General features: G+C 41.2%; 1 protein-coding gene across 1 annotated transcript; it reads left to right on the top strand.

Annotated features, from left to right (window-relative positions):
* Positions 1-1,293: 1,293 nt before the first annotated feature.
* Positions 1,294-19,525, top strand: Atp6ap1l (ATPase H+ transporting accessory protein 1 like). Its single transcript, XM_027401765.2, has 7 exons — positions 1,294-1,388; positions 6,286-6,326; positions 6,567-6,625; positions 7,068-7,285; positions 13,223-13,273; positions 15,892-16,132; positions 19,185-19,525. The coding sequence occupies exons 1-7, from the start codon at positions 1,294-1,296 to the stop codon at positions 19,485-19,487; spliced, it is 1,008 nt and encodes a 335-aa protein (XP_027257566.1). The 3' UTR covers positions 19,488-19,525.
* Positions 19,526-27,819: the final 8,294 nt, after the last annotated feature.

Genomic DNA, 27,819 nt, shown 5'->3' with positions numbered 1-27,819 from the left:
CCCTCCCTCGACTCTATTACTGCTCTGAAGTTTCATTTAAACCAGCCCTTCTCAGGCTGGAGAGATGGTTCCGTGGTTAATAGCACTGGCTGCTCTTCCAGAGGCTCCATGTTGGATGCCCAGCACCCACATGGTGGCTAAGAACCATCTGTAACTAACTCCAGTTTCAGGGAATCCCAGGCCTTCTTCTGGCCTTTGGTGGTGGGGCATTGCACACATGCAGTGCACAGACATATATGCAGGGAAACATGGATACATACAAAACAATAATTTTTAAAAAGTATCAAGACCTTGAAGTGACAAAAATGCCTGTGTTTCATTTCAGAAGACTTTCGGTGTTATAAAATTTTATTATGTGTGTTTTAAATGCAAAACATTTCTGGATTTTTTTTTTTTTTTGTAGACTTGGGGGAGTAATACAGTCATTCCTTATTTATTCAAGGCAAGAGGCTTTTCTCTACCATTTCATTTAATTTCCTCTTCCCCAGACTCCTTTTCATCCAGCATACACCAGCATAGAAAGCACTGGATTTTGTTCTGACATCTTCCAGCACCTGTGATTCTCCTGTACTTATTCCCCTCCTCTTCCCCTCTGCAGCAGCAATTTTTTAAGCACTCCTGTCCTTGTGTTCCTGTTCTGCAGAATACCAGTGCAGATGGGAGAGCTTGCCTGGCTGTTACAATAGCCGCTCTGGGAGCCATCCCACTGAGCAAGCCTTCAGCAGCTCCTGACTCTAGAGCCGGAGGGTCATTAGCATCCCTCTCAAGTTCTCTCCATAGATGGAAAGTTCACATTTAACAGAGAACTGTGACCTACGACATATCTGCAAATATAGGTAAGTTCCAGTGGGTTTTTTGTTTGTTTGTTTTTGTTTTTTTCTAACCAACTTGCTTAAAATTTATGGGAAAATGTATAGTTCATAGATTTGAGAGAGAAGGTAATCATTTCCTGAGAAGTGGTGTGAGAAGCTTATGAGGAGGTGTGTGACAGTCACACACCAGTGCAACTTCCCATAAAGTGCTTACTAGCTATGTATTTTCTCTCTAAAGCGATATCTAATAATTTTTATATGCAATGAATAACTGAAAGGCTAAATACTGGGTTAGCTCTGTGCTTCAGATTGAGCATTGCCAGGTCTCACCCTCCTTGCTCCCCCACAGTACATTCTGGGAAAGCTGTCTTTTTATTGGTTGAAGGTGCTGTCAGTCACTTGGCAAGAACAGTTCAGCCTCTGCTCTGTTTGTTCTATGAATTAACAGATGTGCTTGGCTTGAAGAGACAAACGTTTCTTGATGGGAAGAAAACTCTTGTTTAGTTTTTCACTTCTGTTTTTGTGCATGTTGTTTGCAGCCACTTTGGACCAGATACTTGCCAGGAAGAATGTAGGGTGAGTAATAGCCCATCCTTTACTGCAGTGTGTTTGTGAACCTCAGTGCAAGTGTGAAATTAGATGTTTTTGTCATTTCTTTATACAGTTGCATATCTGTATTTGTTTAGGGTTCAAAAATGTATAAGCTAGGTTAGATCATACAGCTAACTACGATATTTATTATATTATACTTTTACCGTAAGAGGCAAGGATTACTGTTTAAAACACTACCAACACTGCACTTGAATTAAATATACCACTCCTTAACTGACTCTCAGACCAGCCCTGGCTCTGGCTTCTTCTATGTTTATAAATAAAGGCTAAGTTCACAGTCTCTCCCATTGTAATTACGTGAATTACCTTAGGAATGTTTAACCTGTGATCCCAAAGAAAAGATGTTAAGTCATATTGACTGGCTAAAGGTGATGATTGTTCAGGACACAGTATTAACGATTAACAAGCACCATTTTTGTTCCCTTGTCTGTTTTCGTTCCATATCTTATGAAGAAATACACAGACTTATGTCTTAAAAAGTATATTTAGAATCTCAACTGCAGCTAATGTATGTTGTTTTCCAATTATTCATGATATGCCATCTCACCAAATGCATCAGGGAAATTCGTGTGAACTCAAAGCACAGCAGCAAACAGGGTGAGTCTGCAAAGCGTCTTGTAGAACTCCTAAGTCAGCAGCTAATAACAGCTTTAAGAATAGATATTCAAAATGTTTCCTTCTTTTCTCTCTCTAAACCAATTAGTGCTTCCTTTCAAGCTTATTTTTAAATAGTGCACGGCTTAAATGTCTCAGGTAGCTCAGGTAAATGTTATCATGTTTTGTTTGGGACAGGTCCCTTGTAGCCCAGGCTGACCTTGAATTTACCTAAATAGCCAATGGTGGTCTTGCACTTCTGATCCTCCTAGTTCACATTCCTATTTCGGGGATTACAGGTATTCACTGCCACAGCTGGCTTTGTAATAATATGGAATCCTGTGCTTTTGTGCAATGCAGCAATTAAATTTAAGACCTCATGAATGCTGAGCAAGTGCTCTACCACTGAGCTATATCCCAGCTTATAAGACATAATATTTCTCTACCAAGTTTGTATGGAAGTGAGTGGCTTTTGTATTACATTGGAAAAGATAGTGTTGAAAATTTAAAAATTCAAATTCTGCCTTTATTAAGGCAAAAATTAACATAATTTTAGCTTTAGAAGCTCAGATCTTAGAAATTATACAAACAGCTGCATCCTTCACAATAGCTACAGAACTATACACTACAGTCACTAGTTACTAACAAGTGACTGAACAAGGAATATGTGGTATATAGACACAATAAGATTTTATTTAACCCAAAGAAGAAAGAAACTATGACATTTGCAAGAAAAAAGGGTAGAGTGGGAATATGAAGTGGGTCACCCCTGGCTTAGAACTGGAAATACAGCATGCTCTCTCTTACGCAGGGCCTAGATTTTGATTTCTAGCTATGTGTGGAGGAGGAACAAGTGGAGGTCATGAACCTAGGAAAGGGATCATGAAAGGGAAAAAGAGGTCTTAAGGGAGGGCTGGGGTGGAATGAAAGAAATGAAGTCATTGAATACAAGTGTCCTTACAATGGAAGGGAACTACTGGGGAAGGAAGAGGAGAAGGGGTACAGAGAGGAAAGGAGGGCCAATGAAAGCCAATTATGTATGATAATTTAAAAAAAATCAAATAAGTTAAATCACATAGATGACCATCCCAATCTAATAATGCATGCTAATTTACTATAAAGGGACCAACAATTCCTATTTTGGAATCCAGCAGTCATGGATCTGGATTTAAAGCTATCTTTTAACACTGTAGGGCGATTCCGAAGAGAGATGACAGCAGTTTCAGGATGTTGCACATTTCCAAAGTTTAAAGAGCAGAGTGCTGGGGCTTCAGGTGGCTCAGCGGCTGAGAGCACGCTTCCAGTAGTAAAGGCCCGAGTTTGGACCTCAGCACCTAGGCAGAAAAGGCAGACTTGACCTTGAACACCTGTCACCCCAGCCCAGCAGGAAGACTGCTGAGAAACAGTGAGCTCCAGGATTAGTGAGAGACCCTGTCTCTAGGGAGTAAGGCAGAAGGGAAGACACACCCAGCAGTCTCCTCTGGCCTCTACACACACATATACGCACATATGCATACACCTCATGCAAATATGTAAACACACACGCACAAAAGGAAAAATGTCCTGTAAAAAAAAAAGAGTGAAAGTCACAATTCCTTTTTTTTGGAATCCTAAATTGGATTTATTCTTTTGTTTGTTTGAGACAGGGCCTCACTATACAGCCCTGCCTGGTTGGGAATCCCTATGATGGTCAGTCCGACTTTGACTCACAGAGGTCTGTCTCTGTTTCTACCTTGTGTTTTTGCAGCAGGGTCACTTCAGAGATCTAGAACTTGCTGATTCAGTTGGGCTGGCTAGCCACTGAGTCCCTGGGAGTCTTTTGTTTCTGCCTACCAAGTGCTAAGATTACAAGTGTATGGCACCATGTTCCATGGGGTCTCGGAATTGAACTCTACATGCTTATCGAATGAGTTATCTCCCCAGGCCCTTAACCGCTTAAAACTATTTTTGTTAGATTATATTAATGATACATCATTATGATATCTTGCTACTTAAAAATATAGTAATTTTATGAAAGGCACTCAGTAAGTTACCCAAGCTGGTTTTGAACACCCTATGTGGACTCAAAAGACCATGAGCTTTTGATCTCGGGCTCCTTAGGCATTTCAGGCCTAGGCTACTAGGCCAAGCAAGGTTTAATTTTCTCACATTAGTGTTTCTCAACCTATTCACCAAAGACAATTGTGGGCAGTTGTATCATCCAGATACTATGCAGTGATGCATATTTTGTTTTGGTCGAAATTAGGTTTCCAATAAAATCTCATTTGGTCAAGCTTAGGGTTGTATGCAAAGCCTGTCTGCATTGCAGTATTCTTTTTTTTTTTTTAAATGACATTATTGTATTGTAAGACCAGACAGTGAACTTCTTTGTTTACTATAAGGCTTTCATTAATGAACACATGAAAAAATTTAATTAACAAACCAAAGCCTCAAACCAAGCAGTTTACTGGTATTACAGCTTTTTTATTTATTCATTAATATAATTCTATTCAATAAATATCTAGTAAATATCTTCCATTAGCTAAATATTCCCAGTTGACTTGATACATTTATCTTTCCTAGGTAAAATATACTTCACCATTTCTGTTTTTGTTAATGAAGAAACTTAAAAAAATTGGTTGTATAAGCTGATGTTATGATATATGGCTTTTGAATACTCTTCTAACTGAAGAAAAATTTAAAATTCTGTTCACGTGTATGAGAAAGCTTTGTGTCTCCAGGGAGTGTTTTCTGCTAGTTAGTTCTTCTGTCATGTATTTAGTGATGTTTCAACTCACAGGATTGAGGATTTGGAGTTTAGGTAGGTAGAAATGTTTTACATAAGACATACAGTACTTCTGTTGTTCAGGAAATTAAATTTCTTAGTGCTCCCAAGTGCATCAAGATGAGATTGGCTTTAGAGGACTGAATCATGCCAACCTCACTCACAAGGGACTTCTTACAAACAGAAATGTCTCCTAAGCTGTGGTGTGGCTAAGTGGTAGCGCACATGCCTGGCACAAATGAAGCCCTAGGTTCATGCCTCAGAACTGGGAGGGGGAGGGGAATGGGACATAGTCCACACTAGCCAGCATACATGAAAGTTCTTAAATCTTTGCATGTAAAGTCCCAAGCTACAAAAACTACACAAGCCCATAAATATCAATATGTACATATAGACAGAAAAAATGTGTTTATACAGTGAAGTCTTTCTTTCTTTTTTTCTCTTTTTTTTTTTTTTTTTCTGAGACAGGGTTTCTCTGTGTAGCTTTAGAGTCTATCCTGGCACTTGCTCTGGAAACCAGGCTGGCCTCGAACTCACAGAGATCTGCCTGCCTCTGCCTCCCGAGTGGTGGGATTAAAGGCATGCGCCACCAACAACTGGCCCTTTGGAGGACATTTAAACCACAACATAAATATGTGAGACTAGTAACATGATACTGAAGACACCATGATACATATTTATGATGCAATATTTTGTGAAACTCAAAATTTTGTCCAAAAAATGACAGCATAGGTAAATGTTTGTGATACACACTGAAGTTCAAAAGTTGCAGGCTGAAAAACAATGTGCCCTCAATATATTTTTGTTTTATATAAAGTAAATTATGTGATATATGTATATTTTTATGTGTATAGATAAAGAGTGGAAGGCTATAGATCATAATTTATATTTTTAGAAATGCTTTTTTGGCAGTTGAATTTGTCTTTTGTTTGTTTGCTTGCTTGTTTTTTCAAGACTGTGTAGCACTGGCTGCCCTGGAACTCTCTCTGTAGACCAGGCTGGCCTTGCCCTCACAGAGATCTCCTTCTTCTGCCTCCCAAGTACAGGGATTAAAGGCATGAACTACTGCCTGCCTGAATTTGTCTTTTTAAAAAAATAACAAATATTGAATATTTTGACTATAATATAGTAACAACAGAGTATGATATAAAATTTCATTGTAAAATAATTTACTACATATTATTATGTTTTTGCTATTGGTTAAAGCTGGGTGGATAGCTCACTGCTTGGCATGCAAGTTGTGTCTCTATAATATCCAGTAAAGATCAGAATTGATTCATAAAAAGAGAAAGATTTCAGGAATTAATGTATTTTTTTATACTTTGTTTGGAGAGGATGTGTTACATTTAAATCAGAAGTTCATCACTTAGGAGTGCTGAATTCTGAGTGGCCACAGTGTGCCCCCGAGTGAGATGGACACAGCTGAAATGCTTCTCGGAACTTCATGTGAAGCCTCCACTGTAGATGTTTGCTCTGCATTTCAAACTCTATTTCTAATTGCAGTTCTCAAGCGTCTTCAAGTAAAGAAGTGATTATACGGAGTGGTAAGGCTTGGACTTGCCCTTGTGTTTCCTGGGGGCAGGGATAAAGAAAGGTCTTTTCTGGGGTACATTAACCTCACTGGTGTAGTTTGAACCAGAATCCCTCCTGGAAAAATCCTTTAAACTAGGACATTTCAAATGGTAAGCCCAAATAGGATACAGACCGGTGATTAGCTCCTTAGCATCATCCCATGGTGTTAACTTGGTGCTCACTTGGTGCTCACGCCATCATTTATTTGACAGGTCAAGAAAATAGCGGAGAGGTGAAGCCAGTCCAGAATTTCACAATACCGATCACACAGGTATTGCTGTCCAGACATTAACCTTTAACCTAAATAACATATGCACTTTTTAATGCTTTCAGAGCTACTATGGAATATGTACACAATAGTTACATTAGGTATTAACATAATCTCACTTGAACTCTGGGAAGCTGAGAAAAACACACAATTCTTAATTTTACTTGTACTCTCATATTTTCATCACAGCATTCCATTTTATGGTTTTCCCACAGGAGCTGCAGCAAGTGCATCTTTTATTACTTGCTGCTCTCTCTTGACCAGTTTTTCTTTCATTTGCATTTACACTAGAATAATTGGCCTACTCTTTGTGTTGTATTTAAGTAAATATATAACACCATGTATACATTATTACAGGATGCCAGTTGACCTTTTTATCTGTGGGGAGTCTTTAATCCTAGGGACACACCTTTCTCTCTTAAATTTCTTTCATTTGGCTAATTAGACTTTCAACTACAATCTGAGCAAAACCCTTTGGAGTACATTCAGTCATCACAATCCTGTTAAGTTCTCCAGGGATGGAGTCCCCTGCATCCTCTTCTGGACTAAGAGAATCACAGTTAAATTCAAGAATCAGACCTGGCTGGATCTCACAGATGAAGCACCTGGCCAAAACACAACAGTAGACACTGGCAACTCAAACTGCAATGAAGAAAGTGCCATGTAAGTCAATCTTTCTGGCTGAAGAAGCCTTAGGGGTACTGCATACATTCACTGTGGCAAACCGGGTGCTTTCCTTTGTCATCTAAATTAACTTCAAGAATACTCTATTAGTCCTTTGAGAATTTTGTGCAACTTGCTTTGATCATATTCACCCCCGACTCTTCCCAGACCCACCCCTTCTACCTACTATTCCATCTAACCACCCAATTTTGTGTCACTTTCTGTGGTAGTTTGAATGTAATTGGCCACCAAGAGTTCATAGGGAGTGGCATTATTAGGAGGTGTGGCTTTGTTGGAGGAAGCGTGTCATTGTGGGGGTGGGCTTTGAGGTCTCATAGATGTTCAAGCAACACCTACTATTCAAATGGCTTCTTCCCTGTTGCCTGCAAGTCAACTCTCAGCTACTTCTCTAGCACCAAGTCTGCCTGCATGCCACCATGTCTCACTGGGATGATAATGGACTAAAACTCTGAAAATGTAGGCCACCCCAATTAAACGTTTTTCCTTTATAAGAGTTGCAGTGGTCATGATGTTTCTTCACAGCAATAAAAACCTTAAGACATTTTCTTTTTTTAACCAGCAAAACCAATTTTGGCTGCTGAGTTCCAGTGGAGAGTGGTTGATTAGTTTTTCTTCTGTGGGTTTTGAAAATGAGAATTTCCAATTCATTCTAAAAAAGGAGGAAGGAAGAAAAGGGAGGGAGGGAAGAAGGAGAGAAAAGTATTGTCTACAAATATATGCATAGATATTTAGAAGGAAGTTTGATAAACAATAGTACTACATTTCACAGTGGACTTACGATATCCCCAGTCCTGGATTGTTAGCTGGGATTGCAATACCAGGCATGGGGTACCTCCTCTCATGTCCTTACCCCAAATAAAAGGGCAGCAAGTTACCTTCACAATAGTCATGCCAGTACTGTGCAGGTAGGCACATCTTGCCTAGTGGGTTGGCCTTTTGGTTGCAGGGTTCACATCTGGGTTAGACCAATGAAACCTTTACCTCCTGAGTAGCCAGGAGGACACTCTCTCATGCTTTGTAAGCTAGCCAGATAGTAGGAAGGTTTCCAACTACGTTCTAGCTTTTCTCTGTATCTTGCAATGTAGGTGTGTGATGTGTCCTTCAATTTGCTCTTATTCTCTGATTATGGTAGGCAATCAAGAACACTGAAAGGGTCTGTATTGTTTGGAGGCAGAAGAAAGGAGGAAAGAATGGAAAGAATGGAGGAAGGAAGGGAGAAAAGTTAAACTCTCTTCAGGCTTGGTCTCAACTCAAAACGTTAAGAGTCAAAGTACCTGAACTTATAATGAAAGAACTTGATCTCACAGCAGGGCATACATGTCTTAGTGTATTACTCAGGACCAATCTTTGCCTCTAGGTGGTGTGTTTGGTCTTAGTGAGAGATTCTCAAATTACAGAACGTGCTCCAGTTTGTGTGTGAAAGGACATTTGGTCAAATTTCAGTCAATCTTTTGGGCATTTGAGTGTGAACAGAATGATTAGTTTTGGTTTTAAATAAGCAGATTAAGTAAATGTCCCCAGTGAGAACAGATCACTTTGAAAGTCTTTCTCTGCTTTTCAGGCATCCGAGAACTTTTTTTTTCCCGTTACTTGCCTGGGAAGACAAAATTTGAAGTGTTCCCTTTGTGTTCTACAAACCCCCTGTTCAATATTTGTTGGCACAGTGGGTGCTTTTGGAAGACTCTGTGCTTTTATTCTGGCCTGTGAGGATATTTTGTATGAACTGTAACATATTATGCACATACTCCTGTGTGCATTCTTTTTACACTATAAATGGTTTGACTTGTATTGCTCGTCTATTCTTGAACTCTGTTTCTTGTTTAAAGTTCTTGATGATGGGTGAAAACGGATATATTGATATATCCTTAAAAGGGATATTATGCATTCTCTATGTCTTGTGTTTCGAATGACTGTCTCCTATTAGGGACTTAAGGAATTGTGATACTTACAAGATTTAAGGAGTTGTTAAGAATCCATCCACATGTTTAAGCACAGCTATCAAGGACTATGGGAGGGATGCCCACACTGCTGAGGGCTCAGGCCTTCTTTTCCCAGGCTCTAATTAATTCCCTACAGGGCTCTTGATTTGTGGTCAGTTGCATGGAGAGATGCTGATTGCCCAGGGTGAGCTCGCTTGCCCAGGGCTGGCTGCGGTTCCATTTAGCCTGACATTAGGGGGCTGTGGGAAGAACCAGGGCAGTGCAGCTTTTTATTTGTCTGTGGAGAATTTAGTCATCAGTGGAAACTATGTGTGGAGAAAAACAAAAACTTGTCTCTTGGGCCCAGTTCTGCCAGGAGCTGTATGCCTTTAGGACCCAGGGGGTTGTCACATATGGAAATGGTGACAACTATCCATTGTAGCTTTACCACAGGCCAGTGCTGGGGAGGTCTCCATGTCTGGTGGTCACTACAGTGGCTCTCATACAGTCATAAGGAATTCAGGCTGAGGCCAGGAACTTACAAAACTGTCCCTGGGGTTCTAAAGTGTCATTCAAGGGGACATGTTAGCACCTTCCTCTTGGCCTTATCTCACAGGATTATGAAAAGCAGATGAGGAAATGTAAGTATAAGGTCTAGAGGACTTGTCAAGTGCTGTTCAAAGCAGTGCCACTTTCTTCTTAATACCAGCAAGTGCGATGGAACACAGTGCTGTCTAACCCTGCTGGAGGGGCCTCGGGGGCTGTTTGCTGTTCCTCTGTCTTTAAATAAATTTTAAGATTAGTTTATTTTTTGTTTATGTGATTATATCTGTGTGTATGCACATGTGTGTTCTGGTGCCTGCAGAGGAGACAAGAGGGTGCTGGATCCCCTGAAGCTGTGGTTAGCCACTTAACGTGGGTGCTGGGAACTGAACCCCAGTTCTCTGGGAAAGAATCAAGAGATCTTAACCGATGAGTTCTCTCACCGGTCACTTTCTGGTTTTTACAGTGCAAACATGAGATATTGGGCAGGCACCAATGTTTTATCTTTCTAGTCGCCTCCCTAGAAGTATACTCAGGTGTGAGCCCCTGCTGGGCAACCCCTGACTCCTGTAGTCCTGCTCAGGTGAGATTCAGGCAGCTTGGGAGTATCCTCACCCAGAGAGCAGGCCCGGGTGGGGGGCAGGGGGGATCTTCTCAGGAAGTGAGGGGTTTAGTTCCAGCTGCTAAAAACCCCTCCGTAGAACAATGAGATGCCTTTGCTGTGCTTGTATCTGAACCAGAGTCGGAGCTCCTGAAAGAGCAAACCCAAGAGGAGACATAGCCATGTAAGGTCAAAAGCCCAGATTAAAAAAAGATGACCATGTTTTAGCTTTTGGAAACAAAACGCTCAGGGAGAGGCAAATTTGGCAGACAGATTTGCTATGGAAGTCTTTTTAAATAGTGAAAGCCCTGCAAATAGAACACAGTCCACGCATCTGTGCACATTTTGAGGTCAGGCAATTATAGCTTGAAGAACTCAGGGTCTGTTTTAAATGTGTAAGAATGAGGCACCGGCTGAGTTCTTTTCTCACTCTTGCTCTGGGAAGTATCCATTTTTGTGTTCCTGTTGCTGTGTGGCATCCAGCACCTACAAGATCCTTGCTGAGCAAATGGTGAATTAGCTTTGTTGAAATCTTGTCTCATGCTCGTTGCTCCAGAGCATAGTGAGCTTTCAAGCTTTCCCCAAACCAAGCCTGCTGGGGAAAAGTCCCGGTGGGTCGCTTCTGGGAGCTGGGCAGTCGCCTCACCAGGAGATGAGGGAAGGCTTGAAATGGCTTGAAATGGCTTTGCTCTGGATTTTGGTTCATTAGTTCAGAGCAAGCTTCTACGTGAGGAAGTTAGTGTGGTGGTCCATCGGAGGAACTAGAGAGATCTTCTTAGTGTGAATTACGGGAATTTCATTTCATTTCCTTTCTTCCATCCTCCCTCCCTCCCTCCTCCCCTCCCTCCCTCCCTCCCTCCCTCCCTCCCTTCCTCATAAACAGTATTACTACAGAGTTCTGTTTCTTGGAAGTAGGTCAAGCTGAGGAAATCATGGCATGCTATCTTTCATTCTCGATACCATTTGCTTTTGCTCTCTTTGGTGTCTTAAGGCATATTAAGGTGTTCTGACTTTTAGACATTTTATTGATATAGCAGCATCATTCTTTGTATATTCAAATTTCTTTTACTTTCTCATTATAAACACTCTACTTGGAAATATGAATGAAGAATAGTAACATGCACAAATTCAAAGTGTATCTTGTGGTTAATTGTCACACACACACACACACACACACACACACACACACACACACACACACCTGTCACCACAACCAAGATAACCACTTTCATCATGTCTAAAATATACTTGTTACCCTTTGTAATCCATTGCTTGAATCACTACCACATCTCCAGGTAACCATTGGTTTAGTTCTTATCATTCAAGGTTAATTTATGCTTCCTAGAATTTTATGTAAATATAGCCATATAGTGTGTTCTTTATCTAGTGTGGCTTCTTTCACTTAACGTAGTGACTTAGGCATTTTCTGTGATCAATGCAATATTCTTTTTCACTGCTGAGCAGCATTCCATTGTATGAGTATATCACAACTTAATTATCCATTCACCCATTGATGATAGAAGTTTGCCACTTCCCTTTATGTAACTTGTCAGATAGTTATGAATATTCCTGTTTGAGTCTTTGTGGCAGAATGTGATTATATTATAGAAGTGATTATATTAGAGAAGCGCAACATCAAACCTGGTTCCAAACTTTAAAAAAAGTGAAGCCCTATTTTTTGGGACACTGTCTTTTGTATTCCAAGTTGGCTTCAAATTTTCTCTGTAATTGAGGCTGGCCTTGAACTCCTGAACCTCCTGCCTGTACTTCCCGGGTGGATGAACACCTCCCACCCAGTTGAAAATGAACCACTTTGCTTTCCCAGCAGGATTACCCACTTGCTTCAGGTCCTCTTCGGTGTGAAGTTGTAGAGAAAATCCTTTTATAAATGTTTCTGTGTGGTTAATACTTTTTGAACAAATTCACTGGCCTTGGGCTAAAGGATAAGCTTTAGAGTTAGTAAGAAAGTTACACCTTAGGGCAATGCTTCTGCATGGCAAAGGCCTGGAGAGCCAAAGGGACACATCTTCCTGCTGGAGACATTTATGAGACATAGATCTTAAATGTGCAGCCATTCATGCGGTTCATGGTAAGCCAGTTGCTTCCATCCAGATGTTGATGACATTCTGCCATTTACCTCCAGGGTAGAGGCCCAGGGTCTCCTCTTTTCTCTTCCCAAGGAGACTCTGTGAACACTGAGGGGACAGATGTTTTTCTGTCATATTCAGGAGGTGAGGAAAGGGCCACCAACTCTCCACATAAACTTTGGACTCTGACTTCCACTGTAAAACCCAGATCCCAGTATGGGTAGACTAATGTCTGTCTCTCATTGTGCTACCCAGGGGATGAACTATGTCAAGAAGAGAACTAATACTGTTGTTCCTGAGTCAATAGTTAATCTATCTCTGACCCAGGAAAGCTAGTATTTACCTTCAGAAAAAACATGCATGAATATAAGTTACCAAAAGCTTGTGAGTTCTGCATCTAAGACATTCTAATCACTCTGTTTATTGTTTCTATTATGTGTGAATGTGTTTTTATTTTATGTTCTCCTAATACCCAAAAATGCTGAGCATATTTTAAATTTTATTAACTTTTGACTCTTTATCTGTGTGTGTATGTGTGCTTGTCCACTTGTGTGCAGGTGTGCCAGTGTGCTCAAACCATTGTGTCTGTGTGGAGGTTAGAGGACAACTTTCAGGAATTGATTCTCTCCTTCCACTATGTGGGTTCCAGACATTAATCTCAGAACTCAGGTCATTAGGCCTGGAGGCAGGTGCCTCCACCAGCTGAGCTATCGTGCAGTCTGAGCCATTCCTCTTTTGATGAACTATGTTGTTTCCATTTTCTTAGGTTGTCTTTAAGGTTTGGTGATGCTGAAAATCCCAAGGATATTGACATAAGGTAGGTAGTGTTACAGTTTCAGCATGTTAGGTATAACATGCTCTATTTAATTTATTCACTTCCCCTGTGAATGTGAAGCATGTACCCTGCCCGTGACACATCAGATCCACATTTAAGTACACTGAGGGGCCCGTGGCCATGTCTGATGGGATTCTGCAGGAATGTTTTCTATACATCAAAGTTCATACATAGCTTAGTACTCTGAGAATTCAGTGGTGATGGGTAAAAGGATCCGGTAGGAATGCTTTCTTTAACATTAATTATTATTGAATTCTTTTTATAACCACTATCCAAACACCTCTACTCCTCACTCTCTTCAGTGAGGGGTTTCAGAGTATGTGAACTAAGAACCCAGAACAAACAGTAATACTGAGTAAAGTCCAACAGGCTTCAGGCTCTGCTTATGGTCATTCATTATAGCTTCTTATAAGAATCACAGGATTTGACTACAGTGGAGAAATCTTTGCTGTCATAATTCCCCAGAAGGCAGTCAATACAGGCCTACATTTTTCTCTGATTGTGATAGAAGGCTGCACCTACTGATAATGATTTATCTTAGCAGCCAGTATTCAACAAATTTGAAGGCAAACTATTTTTTTCTTGTGTCGGGTGATACCTCCTTTTAAACCCAGCCTGTGTGCAAGGCTGTTGGGCATTTTCGATTGGTGTGGGAGGGCCCAGCCCACTGTAGGTGGTGTTACTTCTAAGCAGGTGGTCCTGGGTTCACTAAGAAAGCAGGCTGAGCAAGCCATGGAGAGCGAGCCAGTAGACAACATTCCTCCATGTCCTCTGCATCAGCTCCTGTCACCAGGTTCCCACTTTGTTGAGTTCCTGCTTTGATTTACCTCAGTGATGATGGTTACCCAGGAAGTTAGCTCCTCAAGGTGATTAGGTCATGCTGCTTTTAATCACAGCAATAGAAACCCTAGCTGTGATGGTTCAAAGTTTATACAAAAAGCAAAAAATACCTCTAACATGTAAGTCCCTACCTTGTACAGGCTGCACTGTAGCAGCCCACTGCCCTTTTCTCTTAGATGCTGAAGACTATTAAATTGACTGATCTTGTAAAATTTGCTGTTCTAGCAAGATAGTGGTCATAAAACTGACTGCTATTTCTGCTTTTGTAATCAAATTTGCTTACTCTGCTGAAAAAGATGACTAAGACACTGCAAGATATATATGTTAAAATTAGACCCTGCTGACCCAGAGGCAGACTGCATGTAATCTTGTGGGTTTTGTCTTTATGAGCTTTGGGCTGACTGGCTAGGGTCTGCATCTTGGGATGGGTCTCAGGGGCAGTCCTGGCCCCACACTGGCTGCCAGTATCTAAATAAAGAGGCTCTTCTTTTAAAATGTATTCCTGGTTATGGTGAATCTCTGAGCGACCCAGACATACAACATGGACTATGCCTTCCATGCTTGTCCTGGAAGAGTATAAGCATCCCAGCTTTCTCTACCCCAAGTGAGGCTGCTCAGAAGTGTCTTTATTTTTTTGCCTTGACACCCAGGATCTCCATTTGGTCCTTATCCACTGTGAAAACACACTTAACATCCTCCCCAGTGACGATCTCCCATCTATCATTGCCATTGCTCTTTTCTCCATTCTGCATACCTGAATGACCGAATCTTTACATCCATGTCTTTGTCTCAGGGTCTGCTTCTACAGAATCACAAAATAAGATAAAAACCCATGAAAACAGAAAAATCAGAAATATCGAGCCACAAGAATAAGAAAAATAAGCCAGGCAGTGGTGGCAAATGCCTTTAATCCCAGCATTTGGGAGGCAGAGGCAGAGGCAGGTAGATCTCATAAGTTTGGGGTCAGCCTGGTCTACGGATCAAGTTCCAGGACAGCCAGGGCTACATAGAAAAACCCTGTCTCGAAAAAACGAACAACAACAAAAACAAGGATAAGAAAATAAAAGTAACTGATAATCCATCCCATATTTGCAATTACTGCTCATGTTTTGATCCCATCATTCTTGACTTTTGTTCTGTGTAATAGCTCATTTTTTTAAAAGTAAAAGACAGTTATCATGAGCTGCATCCATTATATGTTTTTGTGATCAGAGAATGTTCCACCTCAGAGCTGTTAGCCTTGACGGTGCTGGTCTCAGGTTGCATCTGAAGACAACTAAACACGACATTCTGAGAGAAACTGGGCAAGGTATTTTGTTCTTCTGGACTCAGGTCCTCATAGGTGACACTAGGATAACAATATTGTCTGTCTCATAGTGCAGCAGTAAGCTTAAGTAAATATACATGAGTAACAAGTGTGGCTGGCACAGAAGAAAGCTATTACTATTATTTTATGACAATTTAATTCTATGTTAATGTACATATAAGTTTTAATCAAATTTGTGGCAATGATAAACATACACTTTGATTCTTAGAAAAAGAAAAAATACCTGCCCCCCACCCCATTTTTAGGATTTTTGTGTTGCTCTTTTCCTGTTGGCAGTCACTAACAACAGGCTCTTGTTTGGCGCCAAAGGGAAGCCTCTCCCCAGTTCGAGTCCACAGTCTGACAAAAGAGGGCGCCATTGTACTGTTCACAGATGACGCTCTGCAGGCGACAGTAAGATCTGGGGCTAACACTCATGTTCAATCTTTTTCAGGCTCACCCTAACCAATTACAACAAATTGTCCAGTCAGAGCTGGTTTAGTTTACACCGAGTCGAGATCATCTTCAACAACTCAGTGCAAGCAAGTTTTAATGCAACTGGTATATACGCTCTGTCAAGTTACTCCTACCGCTGCCAGCGAGTCAGCAGTCTGCGGAGAAATGATGCTCTAATGTTGCTTAGCAGCTCTGACGATGTGACAAGCCTGTGGGAGGTCACATTTATTGATTTCCAGGTAATAAACTAAAACGTATGCTTGACACACCCACATACATAGTGCCAAAGAAACTCAGTGTTTGTTGAAGTCACCCAAAACAAGATGTTTAAAGGAAGAGCCTTTAAGGTAGCATTGGTTTGTTTGGGCTCTTCTGAGGTACGAGATGGAACAGGATGGCGAAGTTCTTCCACCTGAGCCCTCCAGGGCTCGATTTTTTACTTTCCTGATTACCCACTCACTAGGTACTTATCTAAACCCCAGTGCAGCTGTGGCTGAAGCCTGGTGACTGACACTTCCTGGGCCCAGAGGCTCTGTGGGCAGAGGCACTGCAGGGTAATTACTTTATTCCCTCCTGAGAGTGAAGCAGTGATCTTATCGGGGCTGATAAGAAGTACATCTGCAGTGTGAAAGACGGCGTTGACAGTTAACTTGGGAATGGAATCATCAACCAGTCAAAAATAGCCCAGAGATCTTGAAAACCTTGGGAGAAAGGCATGGGAATGTGACAGGCACTTTTGTACCCCAACATCCCAGAATCCTCTCTGGGCTGAGGGGCATTCTATCAAGTCCCTCTATCTTGTTTACTTGTGGCCAGTGATTACTCACTGAGGTAGCAGGCATGGCTTTGCTGTCCCTTATAAGGGCAAGTTCCTGCTTTCTCCATCTATACATGGGTATACATATTTATGTGTATTCCTCTCTGCTTGGGGGAGGTATAGTGTTGGCAAAAGGCCAAGGGGAAGGGAAGAACGTGCATTTGGAGTGAGGCAAACCTGATTTGAAAATCACTCTTCTGCTTCACCACTAAGTTACTTACCCTTGCCAATCTCTGACCTATCTTCATTAATGTAGAAGATACATGCATGGCCTTATATGTGTGAAACAGGACTGTTCCAGGCATGGAATAGCAATACCACTTATACCACCATATGTTAAAGGTTAAGACAACACATTTTTTGTTATGTGTATGTTGTGACAAAAGTAACAAAACAAAATACATGGGCAAAGATCAGGGGTGGGGATTTTGAATGGAAGGAAAGAGAGAAAGGACCAGACATGACTCCGAAGCTAACAGTGAGACTGGTTTACAAATCCACAGGATTAACCCCTCTGCTGGCTGGATGAGGCACAGTAATTTTGACTCCAAGCTTTGGAGCAACAGCATAAGGGATACTTCAGCATACATTCACAGGCCCCCAAGACTCCAGAGAGCTCGCTGTGAGGAGCACAGTTCTCTCCTGGCCTATGCAATGTGTACGCATGACATCAGTCTCTCCACAGGAAATGTATATCCTCGCCTAGTGGAAGCACCTAGAATGTAAAAAGAGGCAAGAATGCAAGGTCAGGACAGGGGAAAAGAGTGTTCGCAGAAGACCACTTTAACACTGCAGGTTTGCTGGTCTTTCTTACAGAATAAACATCTGTCCCTCAGCCGACCCAAATTCCTCCCATAGGTACCAAATCCATGAATGCTCATGCTCCTTACGTAAAATGGCATGGTGTTTGCCTGTAACCGATGTACAGCCCATGTGGTAGGGACATGAGGAACAGAGAGAGAAGACACCAGAAGCTCTGGAGTCATAAACTGAGTCTAGGTATGAAGTCAGGTTTCCCAGTGTTATTCTTTTGTTTAAAAAGAAGAAAAGAGAAATGCTGAGACAGATATATTGACTATAAGTTTATTATAAGGCCTGGCAGAATGGGGAGACTAAGAAGAGGAACAGGGTAAATGGCTGACCGTCACAGCTGGTTGCCATAGAGAGACAGAGCGAGAGCATAGGTGGGGGACGGAGTAGAGCGGGGGAACAGAGAGCACAGAGAGCGGGAACAGAGAGCATAAATGGGCAGGGGCCTATCTTTTAAAGGGGTCCTCTGCACCTGCGTGCAGACTTAGTTCCCATGGAACCTTGGGCTGACCAGGGTATTGCCTGTTCCACCAGGTAACAGGGGCAGGCCAGCATAATGCCTGAACCTTTCACCCAGGTGTAAATTTTTCATCACGCATTTTCTGCTGTTACTCCAGGTGAGTTGCTGAACTTTGCTGAGCCCTAGTCTCTTAAGTTATAGGAAAATAGTCCCTTGCTCAGAGGTTGTCATGAAGCTAAATTGGGTAAGGAGTATCTAGTGTACCCAAAGCCTTTGAGTCTGTGTTTCTGTTTGTTTTTGCTGTATCAGGACTCATGTTCTCCCCGAGAGATGCTGTCTAACTTCTTCTTGTCTGAGGTTTCAAAGGCTGAACATCTCAGACCCAGAATATGCTTGAGTTAGAGACACAGCTGAGTGTGGTTTTACACGAACTCACACAGTCCTAAGAACTGAATTACAAAAAAGTTTTGTTTCAGAGTCTTGAGTTGCAGGAGACTTAGTTGCCACAGTTTATCCATCTCCGAATGTTTGGTTGGTTTTGCTTTGAAAATCAAATTTCAAGCCAGGGATGGCACTCCTGTCTGTAATGCCAGAACACATGAGGCTGAATCAGGAGGAATGTAGTGAGTTTGGGGCCAACTGTGCTACCCTGTGAACCCTCGAACAAAATTTCACAGAATCATAGTTATCTGATCAGGTGCTTAAATTATTCTACAATGTGGTAGTGGTATGTGCACTAGTCCCCTTCCCATTGCTTGGTAAAATACCCAGCTAGAGCCTCTTTGAGGGAGAATATTTCATTTGGTTCACAGCTCCAGGTTCCAGCCCATCATTGCAGGAGGTCATGGCAGCAGACATGTGAGGCAGCCAGCCACTTCCACAGTCAAGAACATAACTGCATGCATGCTGCTCAGCTCACTTCATGTTTACACAGTCTGGGACCTAAACCTAGGGGATGGTGCTATCCACACTAATTTACATAATTAAGACTATCCTCCCCCATAGACGAGTCCACAGGGAATCTGACAGACATGTATCCTCACTGACACTTTTCTTAGGTGGTTCCAAATTCTGGGGTTGACAATTAAAACCAAACACAACATATACAATTTGGTTAACTGGAGCCCTTAATCACTAGCATACTGAGAACTGACTCTTAGATGGAAGGCATAGGTCACTTTTGCTCTTTTCTTTCTCCGGACAGATCCAAGGCTTCTCCATCAAGGGGGCCCAGTTTGCCCAGGCCAGAGACTGTGGCTCTGCCTTCTCACCCGCTGTTCTCATTGGCCTGGCCATGTCTCTGATACTGTTGCTGGTGCTGGCCTATGCCCTGCACATGCTCATCTACCTGCGCTATCTGGACCGTCACTATGAGTTCATCACATCTCCTGCCCACTTCCCACCTCTGAGAGAGCTAGATACAGGGGAGGAGAAGGAGCTGCTGGGGAGCCAAGGAGCTGAATGCTACGAGCTGAGGAGCCAACAGATCTGCAAAATCTATATTTAGCAGCATAAGTTTCTGTTTCCTCACCAGGGCCACAGCCATTTCTGAAAGACCTTGTTTTCTTCCATACTGTCTGACTTGTGAATTGTTTGATTAAAAAAAAAGAAAAAGAAAAAAAGGAAATACTTTGGCAATGAGTTGGTTTTTAGCATCTATTGGTTTTGATAGGTAGACCTGGGGAAGTGAAAAACGATCTCAAGGGACCCCATAGGGTCTGATCAGCAGGACTGATGTCTTGAGCACGACAAGGAAAGAGAGAAGGGCAGCATGATGCTAGTTTTCTATTAACTTGACACAATCTATAGTCATTGAGAGGAGGGACCTCAGCTGAGAAAATGCCTCCATAAGACTGAGCTGTAGGCAAGTGGGTAAACCCCTCCATGGCCTCTACTTCAGCTCCCACCTCTAGGTTCTGCCTCTCCATGTTGGTTTGGTTATGGTGTTTCATTACAGCAATAGAACCCTGAAAAAACAGTGAGGGAAGCGGAGAGAGGCAGCAGTGGAAGTTCAGATCTTTAAGTGTTTTGTAACAGTTTACATCTCCCCCAACACACAGGAATTACACTGGAGTTTTATTTTTAAAAGCAGTCTTCCTTTTCTCTCTTTCCTAGAGCTGCTTCAGAAATCTGCTGTCAGTCTGTGGCAGGGAGGGCCTGGTACTCTTAAGCTGTCAAGTCAAGGGCTTTGTCATTCACAAGCAGCAGGTCCTCAGCTGTGTGGTAGGGGTGACAGTCATGCCCTTTTCTGTCTGGCTGTGAGCCTGGGCTGGCCTCATTCATGTGCTGCAGACTTCTGTAGGCTACCATGTGCGTCCTGAAACAAGCAACGGAGGATGCTGTGCAAATGCTGGGGCAGACAAACCTCTCATCCCCACCCACTGGCAGTGTCCCCTAAACTCATGCTTAGTGGAAATTCTGGAGCCACCACCATGTTCTTGCTCCCCTTTCCTCCTCATGGATTCCCCTGTGATCCCTTCCAGTTCTTAGAAGACTTGAATGCTGAAGATTGCTTCATTCCCCATCTCTCCAAAGCAGGAATGTGCTTTCCTTGTGATGGAGCCAGCATTGCATTCTCCTCTTCAGATTGTGCACATGACCTAGGCTTACTAAGAATACCCCTCCACCCAACTCAGAGTGCACACAAAGGAGTGGCATTGGGGAGGCTGTGGTGATAGGTCCACTCTCCACTTGCACATTAGATGGTGAGCAGCAGGTGATGAGCCCTGACATTTCTGACTTGACAGTCTAGTCAGCATTTCTTTTGGCTGCATCATCACTAGCTGAAGATAGGTTGGGTCCTAAGGCTGTCACAGTCTGGAAGATGAAAATACTTCATATAAAGTTCCTTTTGTTTGGATATTTGGAGTAGATTTGGTAGTCTGCAGCTGAGACTCCCTACTCGTGTTGCTGATATACAGAGAGAACTGCAAAAAAAAGATGCTTGAAAGAGTGGGAACCCAAGATGATCTATCTGCTCTAGTCTGTTTGAAACCAGCGGTCTTTCTAAGAACATTTGAAAATGATGAACCCATACCACGAAGTTGAGCTATGAAAGCTGTATTTTCATGTTGTTGCCTTGAGTATTCACTGGTGAGACAGGTAGCTTTTTATTGGCTATAGGTACATGAGAAGTAGGAGTTTATTGTTCAAACCAGGCTGCATTGGAAAGTGAAAAGGAATGTCATTGAAGTTCCATGACAGAAGACATGGATGGTGCTAGGTAAACTGAGGTATACCATCAGCCTCGGTATTGGCGATCTCTGTGTATGCTGCTCTTTCCATGTATGCAGGGAAAGGAACTACAGAGTTTGAATTAAGAGAGAAGCAGCTAGGCTAGCTGCAGATCTCCATCTCTCCCTCCTCTACCCCAAATCCAATCCCCTAGTCTCACCCCTGCTCTGTAGCAGACCACCTGATACATCCTCACCCCTATCCACCACCATCTTCAGCAGATCACACAACTCTTCTCCTTCAATTTTTCTTCCCCCAACTCATCCCATTGTCCCAGCCCCACATTCCAGCAGACATTCTCTGGGAACTCAGTAGCCAAACTGGCCAGAGAAGCAGGGAGCTGCACTTCAGATCTTCACTGTCCCATCTCCTCCAAATTCAATCTCCCAGTCTCATTCCCAGCTCTGAAGCTGGCTAGCCATTGTGACCTCTCCTCATTCTCTGCCCCATTTCCAAGCAGATCCTGGTGGAACAACCCACTTTCCATTCTCCCATGTACTCATTCACCATTCCCTCTCCTAGTCCATTCCCATTCCTAAGTGTCAGCTCCCAATACCTAGAAACACATTGTCTTAGTTAAGGTTTCTATTGCTGTGAAGAGACACCATAACCATAGTAACTCTTATAAAGGAAAAACATTTCATTTGGATAGCAAACATTTTCAGAGATTTAGTCCACTGTCATGGTACAACATGATGGAGTTGCGGGCAGACACAGTGCTGGAAAAGGAGTTGAGAGTCCTACATCTTGACCTGTAGGCAACAGGAAGTGGTCTGAGACAGAAAGACTATCTTTCTCAAAGTTTGCCTCCACAGTGACACCTTTCCTCCAATAAAGATACACCCACTCCAACAAAGCCATACCTCCTAATAGTGCCATTCCTAAAGAGCGTATGGGGGCCAATTACATTCAAACCACACATACAAACTGGAACCTCCCAGTGACCACACCTATCAGGATCCCAAAAGAATTACCTACCCAGAACACACAGCCACTATATCCTCCTAAGATAACCAGAAAGGGCAAAAATAAATAAATAAATAATAAATAGATAGATATCAAGGAACAAAACACCCATCCCAAAAGATAAAACCAGATATTAGCACCTAGAATGACAATCATTCCAAACCCAGATGCTTAGACATCAGCATAAAAGCAAATCAATAATAGACAGGATAATATGTACTAGTAGAGCCTAGCAATTCAACCACAGTAGGCCCTTGAGAAATACAACATAGTTCTAACACAAGCCAGGACCTTGAAATAGCCTTTACAAATGTGATAGAGGTCCTTAAAGAGAAAATGAATAAATCCTTTAAAGAAATCTAAGAAACAACAGACAGTGGAAAGAAATGAATAAAACAGTTCAAGACCTAAAAGTGAAAATAGAATCAGTAAACAAAACTCAAACTGAGGGAACTATACAAATGAAAATTTAGGAACTCAAACAGGAACCTCAGAGGCAAGCCTCACCAACAGAATACAAGAGATGAAAGAAAGAATCTTAGGTACTGAAGAAATGGATACCTCAGTCAAAGAAAATGTTATGTCAAAAAAAATTTCCAGACACAAAACAACCAGGAAATCTGGGGCACTATGACAAGGCTTAATCTAATAATAATAGGAATAGAGGAAGGAGAAACTTGGGTCAAAGGCACAGAAAATATATTCAACAAAATCAAAAGAAAATTCCCCTAATCTAAGGGACATGCCTATCAAGGTACAAGAAGCTTACAGAACTCCAAATAGATAGGACCAGAAAAGAAATTCCCCTTGGCACATAATAATCAAACCACTAAACACACAGAACAGAGAAAGAATAATAAAAGCTGCAAGGGAAACAGACCAAGTAACATATAAAGACAGACCCATGAGAATAACAGCGACTTCTCAATGGAGACTGTAAAAGCCAGAAGTGCCTGGACAGATGTGCTACAGACTCTAAACTATCACAGATGCCAGCTTAGACTATTTTCCAGACAAAACTATTTTAATCACAATAAATGGAGAAAAAAAAGACATTCCATGATAAACCCAAATTTAAGCAATATCTATTATAAATCCAGTCCTACAGAAGGCTCTAGAAGAAAAACTTCAGCCTGAATAGGTTAATCATACCCAAGAAAACACAAGAAATAAATAATCCCAGACCATTAAGTCAAAATAAAGGGTGACTCCTCCCCCCTCCCCCGTCCCCCATCCCACAGCAACAAAATAGTAGGAATCAACAAACACTGCTCATTGATAATTCAGAGTAATAAAATGAATGGGAAAACAGGAACCATCCTCCTGCTACATCCAAGAAACATACCTTAACATTAAGGATAAACATAACTTCAGGATAAAACGCTGGAAAAAGATTGTCCTAAGAAGATAGACCTAAAAGATAGACCTAAGAAGCAAGAAATAGGGAAGGTTACTACATGAAAGGAAAATTCCAAGAGGACATTGTAATTCTTAGCATCTATGCTCCAAATACAAGGGTATCCAAATTTGCAAAAGAAATATTACTATAGCTTAAATCACATATTGGCCCTCACAAAGATAGTGGTTGACTTTAATATATCACTTTCACCAATGGACAGGTCATCCAGACAAAAACTATACAGAGGAATACTGGAGCTAACAGCTATTTACAGAACATTTCGCCAAAACACAAAAGAATATACCTTTTTCTCAGCACCTCATGGAACTTTCTTCAAAACTGACCACACATACCAATTAATTCAAGGCTATTTCTCACTTTGTCTTCCAATAAGAACTAGAAGAAACCATTCTGAGAGAGGTAACCCAATAACAAAAAACCAAACATGATATGTACTCACTCATATGTGGATTTTAGACATAGAGTAAAGGATTACCAGCCTACAATCCACACTGCCAGAGAAGCTAGTAAACAAGGAGGATCCTAAGAGAGACATACATGGTCCCCTGGAGAGGGGAAAGGGACAAGATCTCCTGAGCAAATTGGGAGCACAGGAGGGGGGGAGGGAGCTAGGAGAATGAGAAGGGGAAAAGAGGAGGGGTGAGGAGGACATGAGGGAGCAGAAAGGTTGAGTTGGGGGAAGAATAGAAGAAAACAAGAAAGGAGAATCCCATAATAGAGGGAGACATTTTAGGTTTACAGAGAAATCAGGCACTAGGGAAATGTCTGTAGATCTACAAAGATGACCCCAACTAATAATCTAAGCAACAGAGGAGAAGCTACTTTAAATGCCCTCCCCTGATAATGAGATTGATGACTGACTTATATGCCATCCTATAGCCTTCATCCAACAGCTGGTGGAAGTAGAAGCAGACACCCACAACTAATGACTGAACTGAACTGGAATCCAGTTGCAGAGAAGGAGGAGTGATGAGCAAAGGGGTCAAGACCAGGCTGGTGAAACCTACAGAAACAGCTGACCTGAACAACGGGGAGCTCTTGGTCCCCAGACTGATAGCTGGGATACTAGCAGGGGACTGATCCAGACCCCAGGAACGTGGGGTTTCAGTGAGGAGACCTCCAAAATCTATGGGACCTCCTATAGTAGTTCAGTACTTATCCCTAGCATAGGTGTGGACTTTGGGAGCCCATTCCATATAGAGGAATACTCCCTGAGCCAAGACACATGGGGGTGGGCCTAGGCCCTATCCCAAAGGATATGATAGACTCTGATGACCCCCTATGGAAGGCCTCACCCTCCCTGGGGAGCAGAAAGGATATGTGATAGGTAGGGTTTTAGTTGGGGGGGGTGTAGGGGAGGAGGGGAGGGAGAGGGAACTGGGATTGACATGTAAAACAATCTTGTTTCTAATTCAAATAAAAAATTTTTAAAAAACTGACCACATACTCAGTCACAAAGCAAATCTCTACAGATACTAGAAAATTGAAGTAACTCCCTGTATCCTATCAGACCACATCAAATTAAAGCTGGATATCAATAAAGACAGAAATCTTACAAACTCATGAGAACTGAACAACTCACCACTGAATGGAAAAAAAAATGGATCAAGACATAAATAAGAAAGAAATCAAAGATTTTCTAGAATTTAAGGAATATGAATACATAACATGCTCAAACTTATGAGACAGAATGAAGACAGTCCTAAGGAAATTTCATAGCACTAAGTGCTCACATAAAGAAAAAATTGGAGATATTTGGTACTAGTAATTTAATAGCACACCTGAAAGTTCTAAAACAAAAATGAAATCACACCTAAAAGGAACAGGTGGCAAGAAATAAACTGGTCAATGTACCAGAAAAAAACAAACAAAAATTACAAAGAATCAATGAAATAAAGACTTGGTTCTCTGAGAAAAATCAATAAGATTGATAACCCTTTTCCAATTTACCTACCTAAAAGGCACGAAGAGAGTATCCAAATTAACAAAATTATAGATGAAAATGGTGAAATAACAACAAACACAGAGGAAATTCAGAGAAACATAAGGACATACTTTAAAAACCTATACTCCATCAAACTGGAAAATCTAAAAGAAATGGCTAATTTCATTGATAAATAGAACTTATCAAAATTAAATCAATTTTAGATAAGCAAATTAAACAGGCCTGTAACCTTTCATGAAATTAGAACCAGTAACTAAGTCTCTCAACCCCAAAACAAAACAAAAACAGCCCAGGGTGATGGCTTTACTGCAGAATTCTACCAGGCTTTCAAAGAAGAGTTAATACTAATTATACTCCTCAAACTATCCCACAATATAGAATCATAAGGAACATTGCCTGACTCATTTTATGAGGCCACAGTTTTCCTTATATTCAAACCACATTAAGACCCACAAAGAAACAGAATTACAGAACCATTTCCCTTATGAACCTTGATGCAAAAATTCTCAATAAAATACTTGCAAACTGAATCCAAGAACACATCAGAAAGATCATAGATTATAATCAAGTATGCTTCATCTTAGAGATGCAGATAGTTCAACATATGTGAATCAGTAAATATGATCCTGGAGAGATTAGGGATCCATGGGCCACCTCAACATCATAAAGGCAGCTTATATCAAGCCCGTAGCCAATATCAACTTAAATGCAGAGAAATTCAAAGAAACTCCACTAAAACCAGGAACAAGGCAAGGTTGCCCCTTTCTCCATACTTATTCACTATAGTATTTGAAGTCTTTGCTAGAGCAGTAAGACAACTAAAGGAGGTCAAAGGGAAAGGAAGATGTATCCTTATTTGTAGATATAATAGTGTGCATGAGTGACCCTAAAGATTCCATTGTGAAACTCTTACAGCTGATAAACAGCTGATCAGTAAAGAAGATGCTTACAAAATTAGCTCACAAAAATAAGTAGCCTTCCTACATACAAATGACAAATGGACCGAGAAGGAAATCAGAGAACAACATCTTTCACAATAGCCTTAAATAATATACAATATCTTATGGTAATGTTAACCAAGCAAGCGAAAGACTTGTATGATTAAAAACTTCAAGACATTGAAGGATGAAATTAAAGAAGATAACGGAAGGTGGGAAGATCTTCCATGCTCATGTATCGATAGAAATAATATGTATCGATAGGATTAAAATGGCCATCCTACCAAAAGCAATCTATAGTTTCAATGCCATCCTCACTGAAATTCCAATGCAATTCTATACAGAACTTGAAAGGACAATTTTCAGCTTCATACGGAAACAAACAAACAAATCAGGATAGCTAGAACAATCCTGATTAAAAATAATAAAAGAACTGATGGAGGTCTCACCATCCCTGATTTCAAGTTGTCCTCTAGAACTACAGTAATAAAAACAGCATGGTATTTACACAAGTCAATCAGTGGAATCAAACTGAAAACTGAGACATAAATCCACATACGTATGTACATCCGATTTTTGATAAAGAAGCCAAAAAAGACAGAATCTTCAACAAATGGTGCTGGTCAAACTGGATGTCACGTGGAAGAATCCAAATGGAACCATAGTAATTACCTGTGCAAATCTCAACTCAAATGGATCGAAGACCTCAATATAAAACCAGATACACTGAACCTGATAGAAGAAAAAGTGGGGAATAATCTCGAACTCATTGACACAGGAGAAGCTTTTCTGAACAGAACGCCAATAGTGCAGGCAATTAATAAATGGGACCTCATGAAACTGAGAAGCTTATGTAAGGCAAAGGACACTGTCAATAGGACCAAACAGCAGCCTACATAATGGGAATGTTTTTTTTTTTTTAACCAGCTACACACCTGAGAGAGGGGTAATATAAAAAATATATAAAGAAATAAAAAATAAAAACAAACAAAACTTTCCAGGATATCAAGAAAACAACCTAATTTAAAATTGGATACATAATCTAAATGGACAATTTTCAAAAGAAGAAACTCAAATGTCTGAGAAACACTTAAAGAATTGTTCAGTGTCCTTAATCACCTGGGAAATGCAAATCAAAACTACTTTGAGATTTCACCTTACATCCGTAAGAGTGGCTAAGCTCAATAAAGCCAGTGACAGCTCAAGGTGGCACGGATGTGGGGTAAGAAAACCCTCATCCATTGCTGATGGGACTGCAAACTTGTACAACCACTATGGAAATCAGTGTGGTTGTTTCCCAGGAAAATGGGAGCAGATCTACCTCAAGATCTGGCTA

The sequence above is a fragment of the Cricetulus griseus genome, chromosome 2 (assembly GCF_003668045.3).
Source record: "Cricetulus griseus strain 17A/GY chromosome 2, alternate assembly CriGri-PICRH-1.0, whole genome shotgun sequence".
NCBI lineage: Eukaryota > Metazoa > Chordata > Mammalia > Rodentia > Cricetidae > Cricetulus > Cricetulus griseus.
Note: the sequence above shows the minus strand (reverse complement) of the source record. Positions and strands in the feature narration are given on the sequence as shown.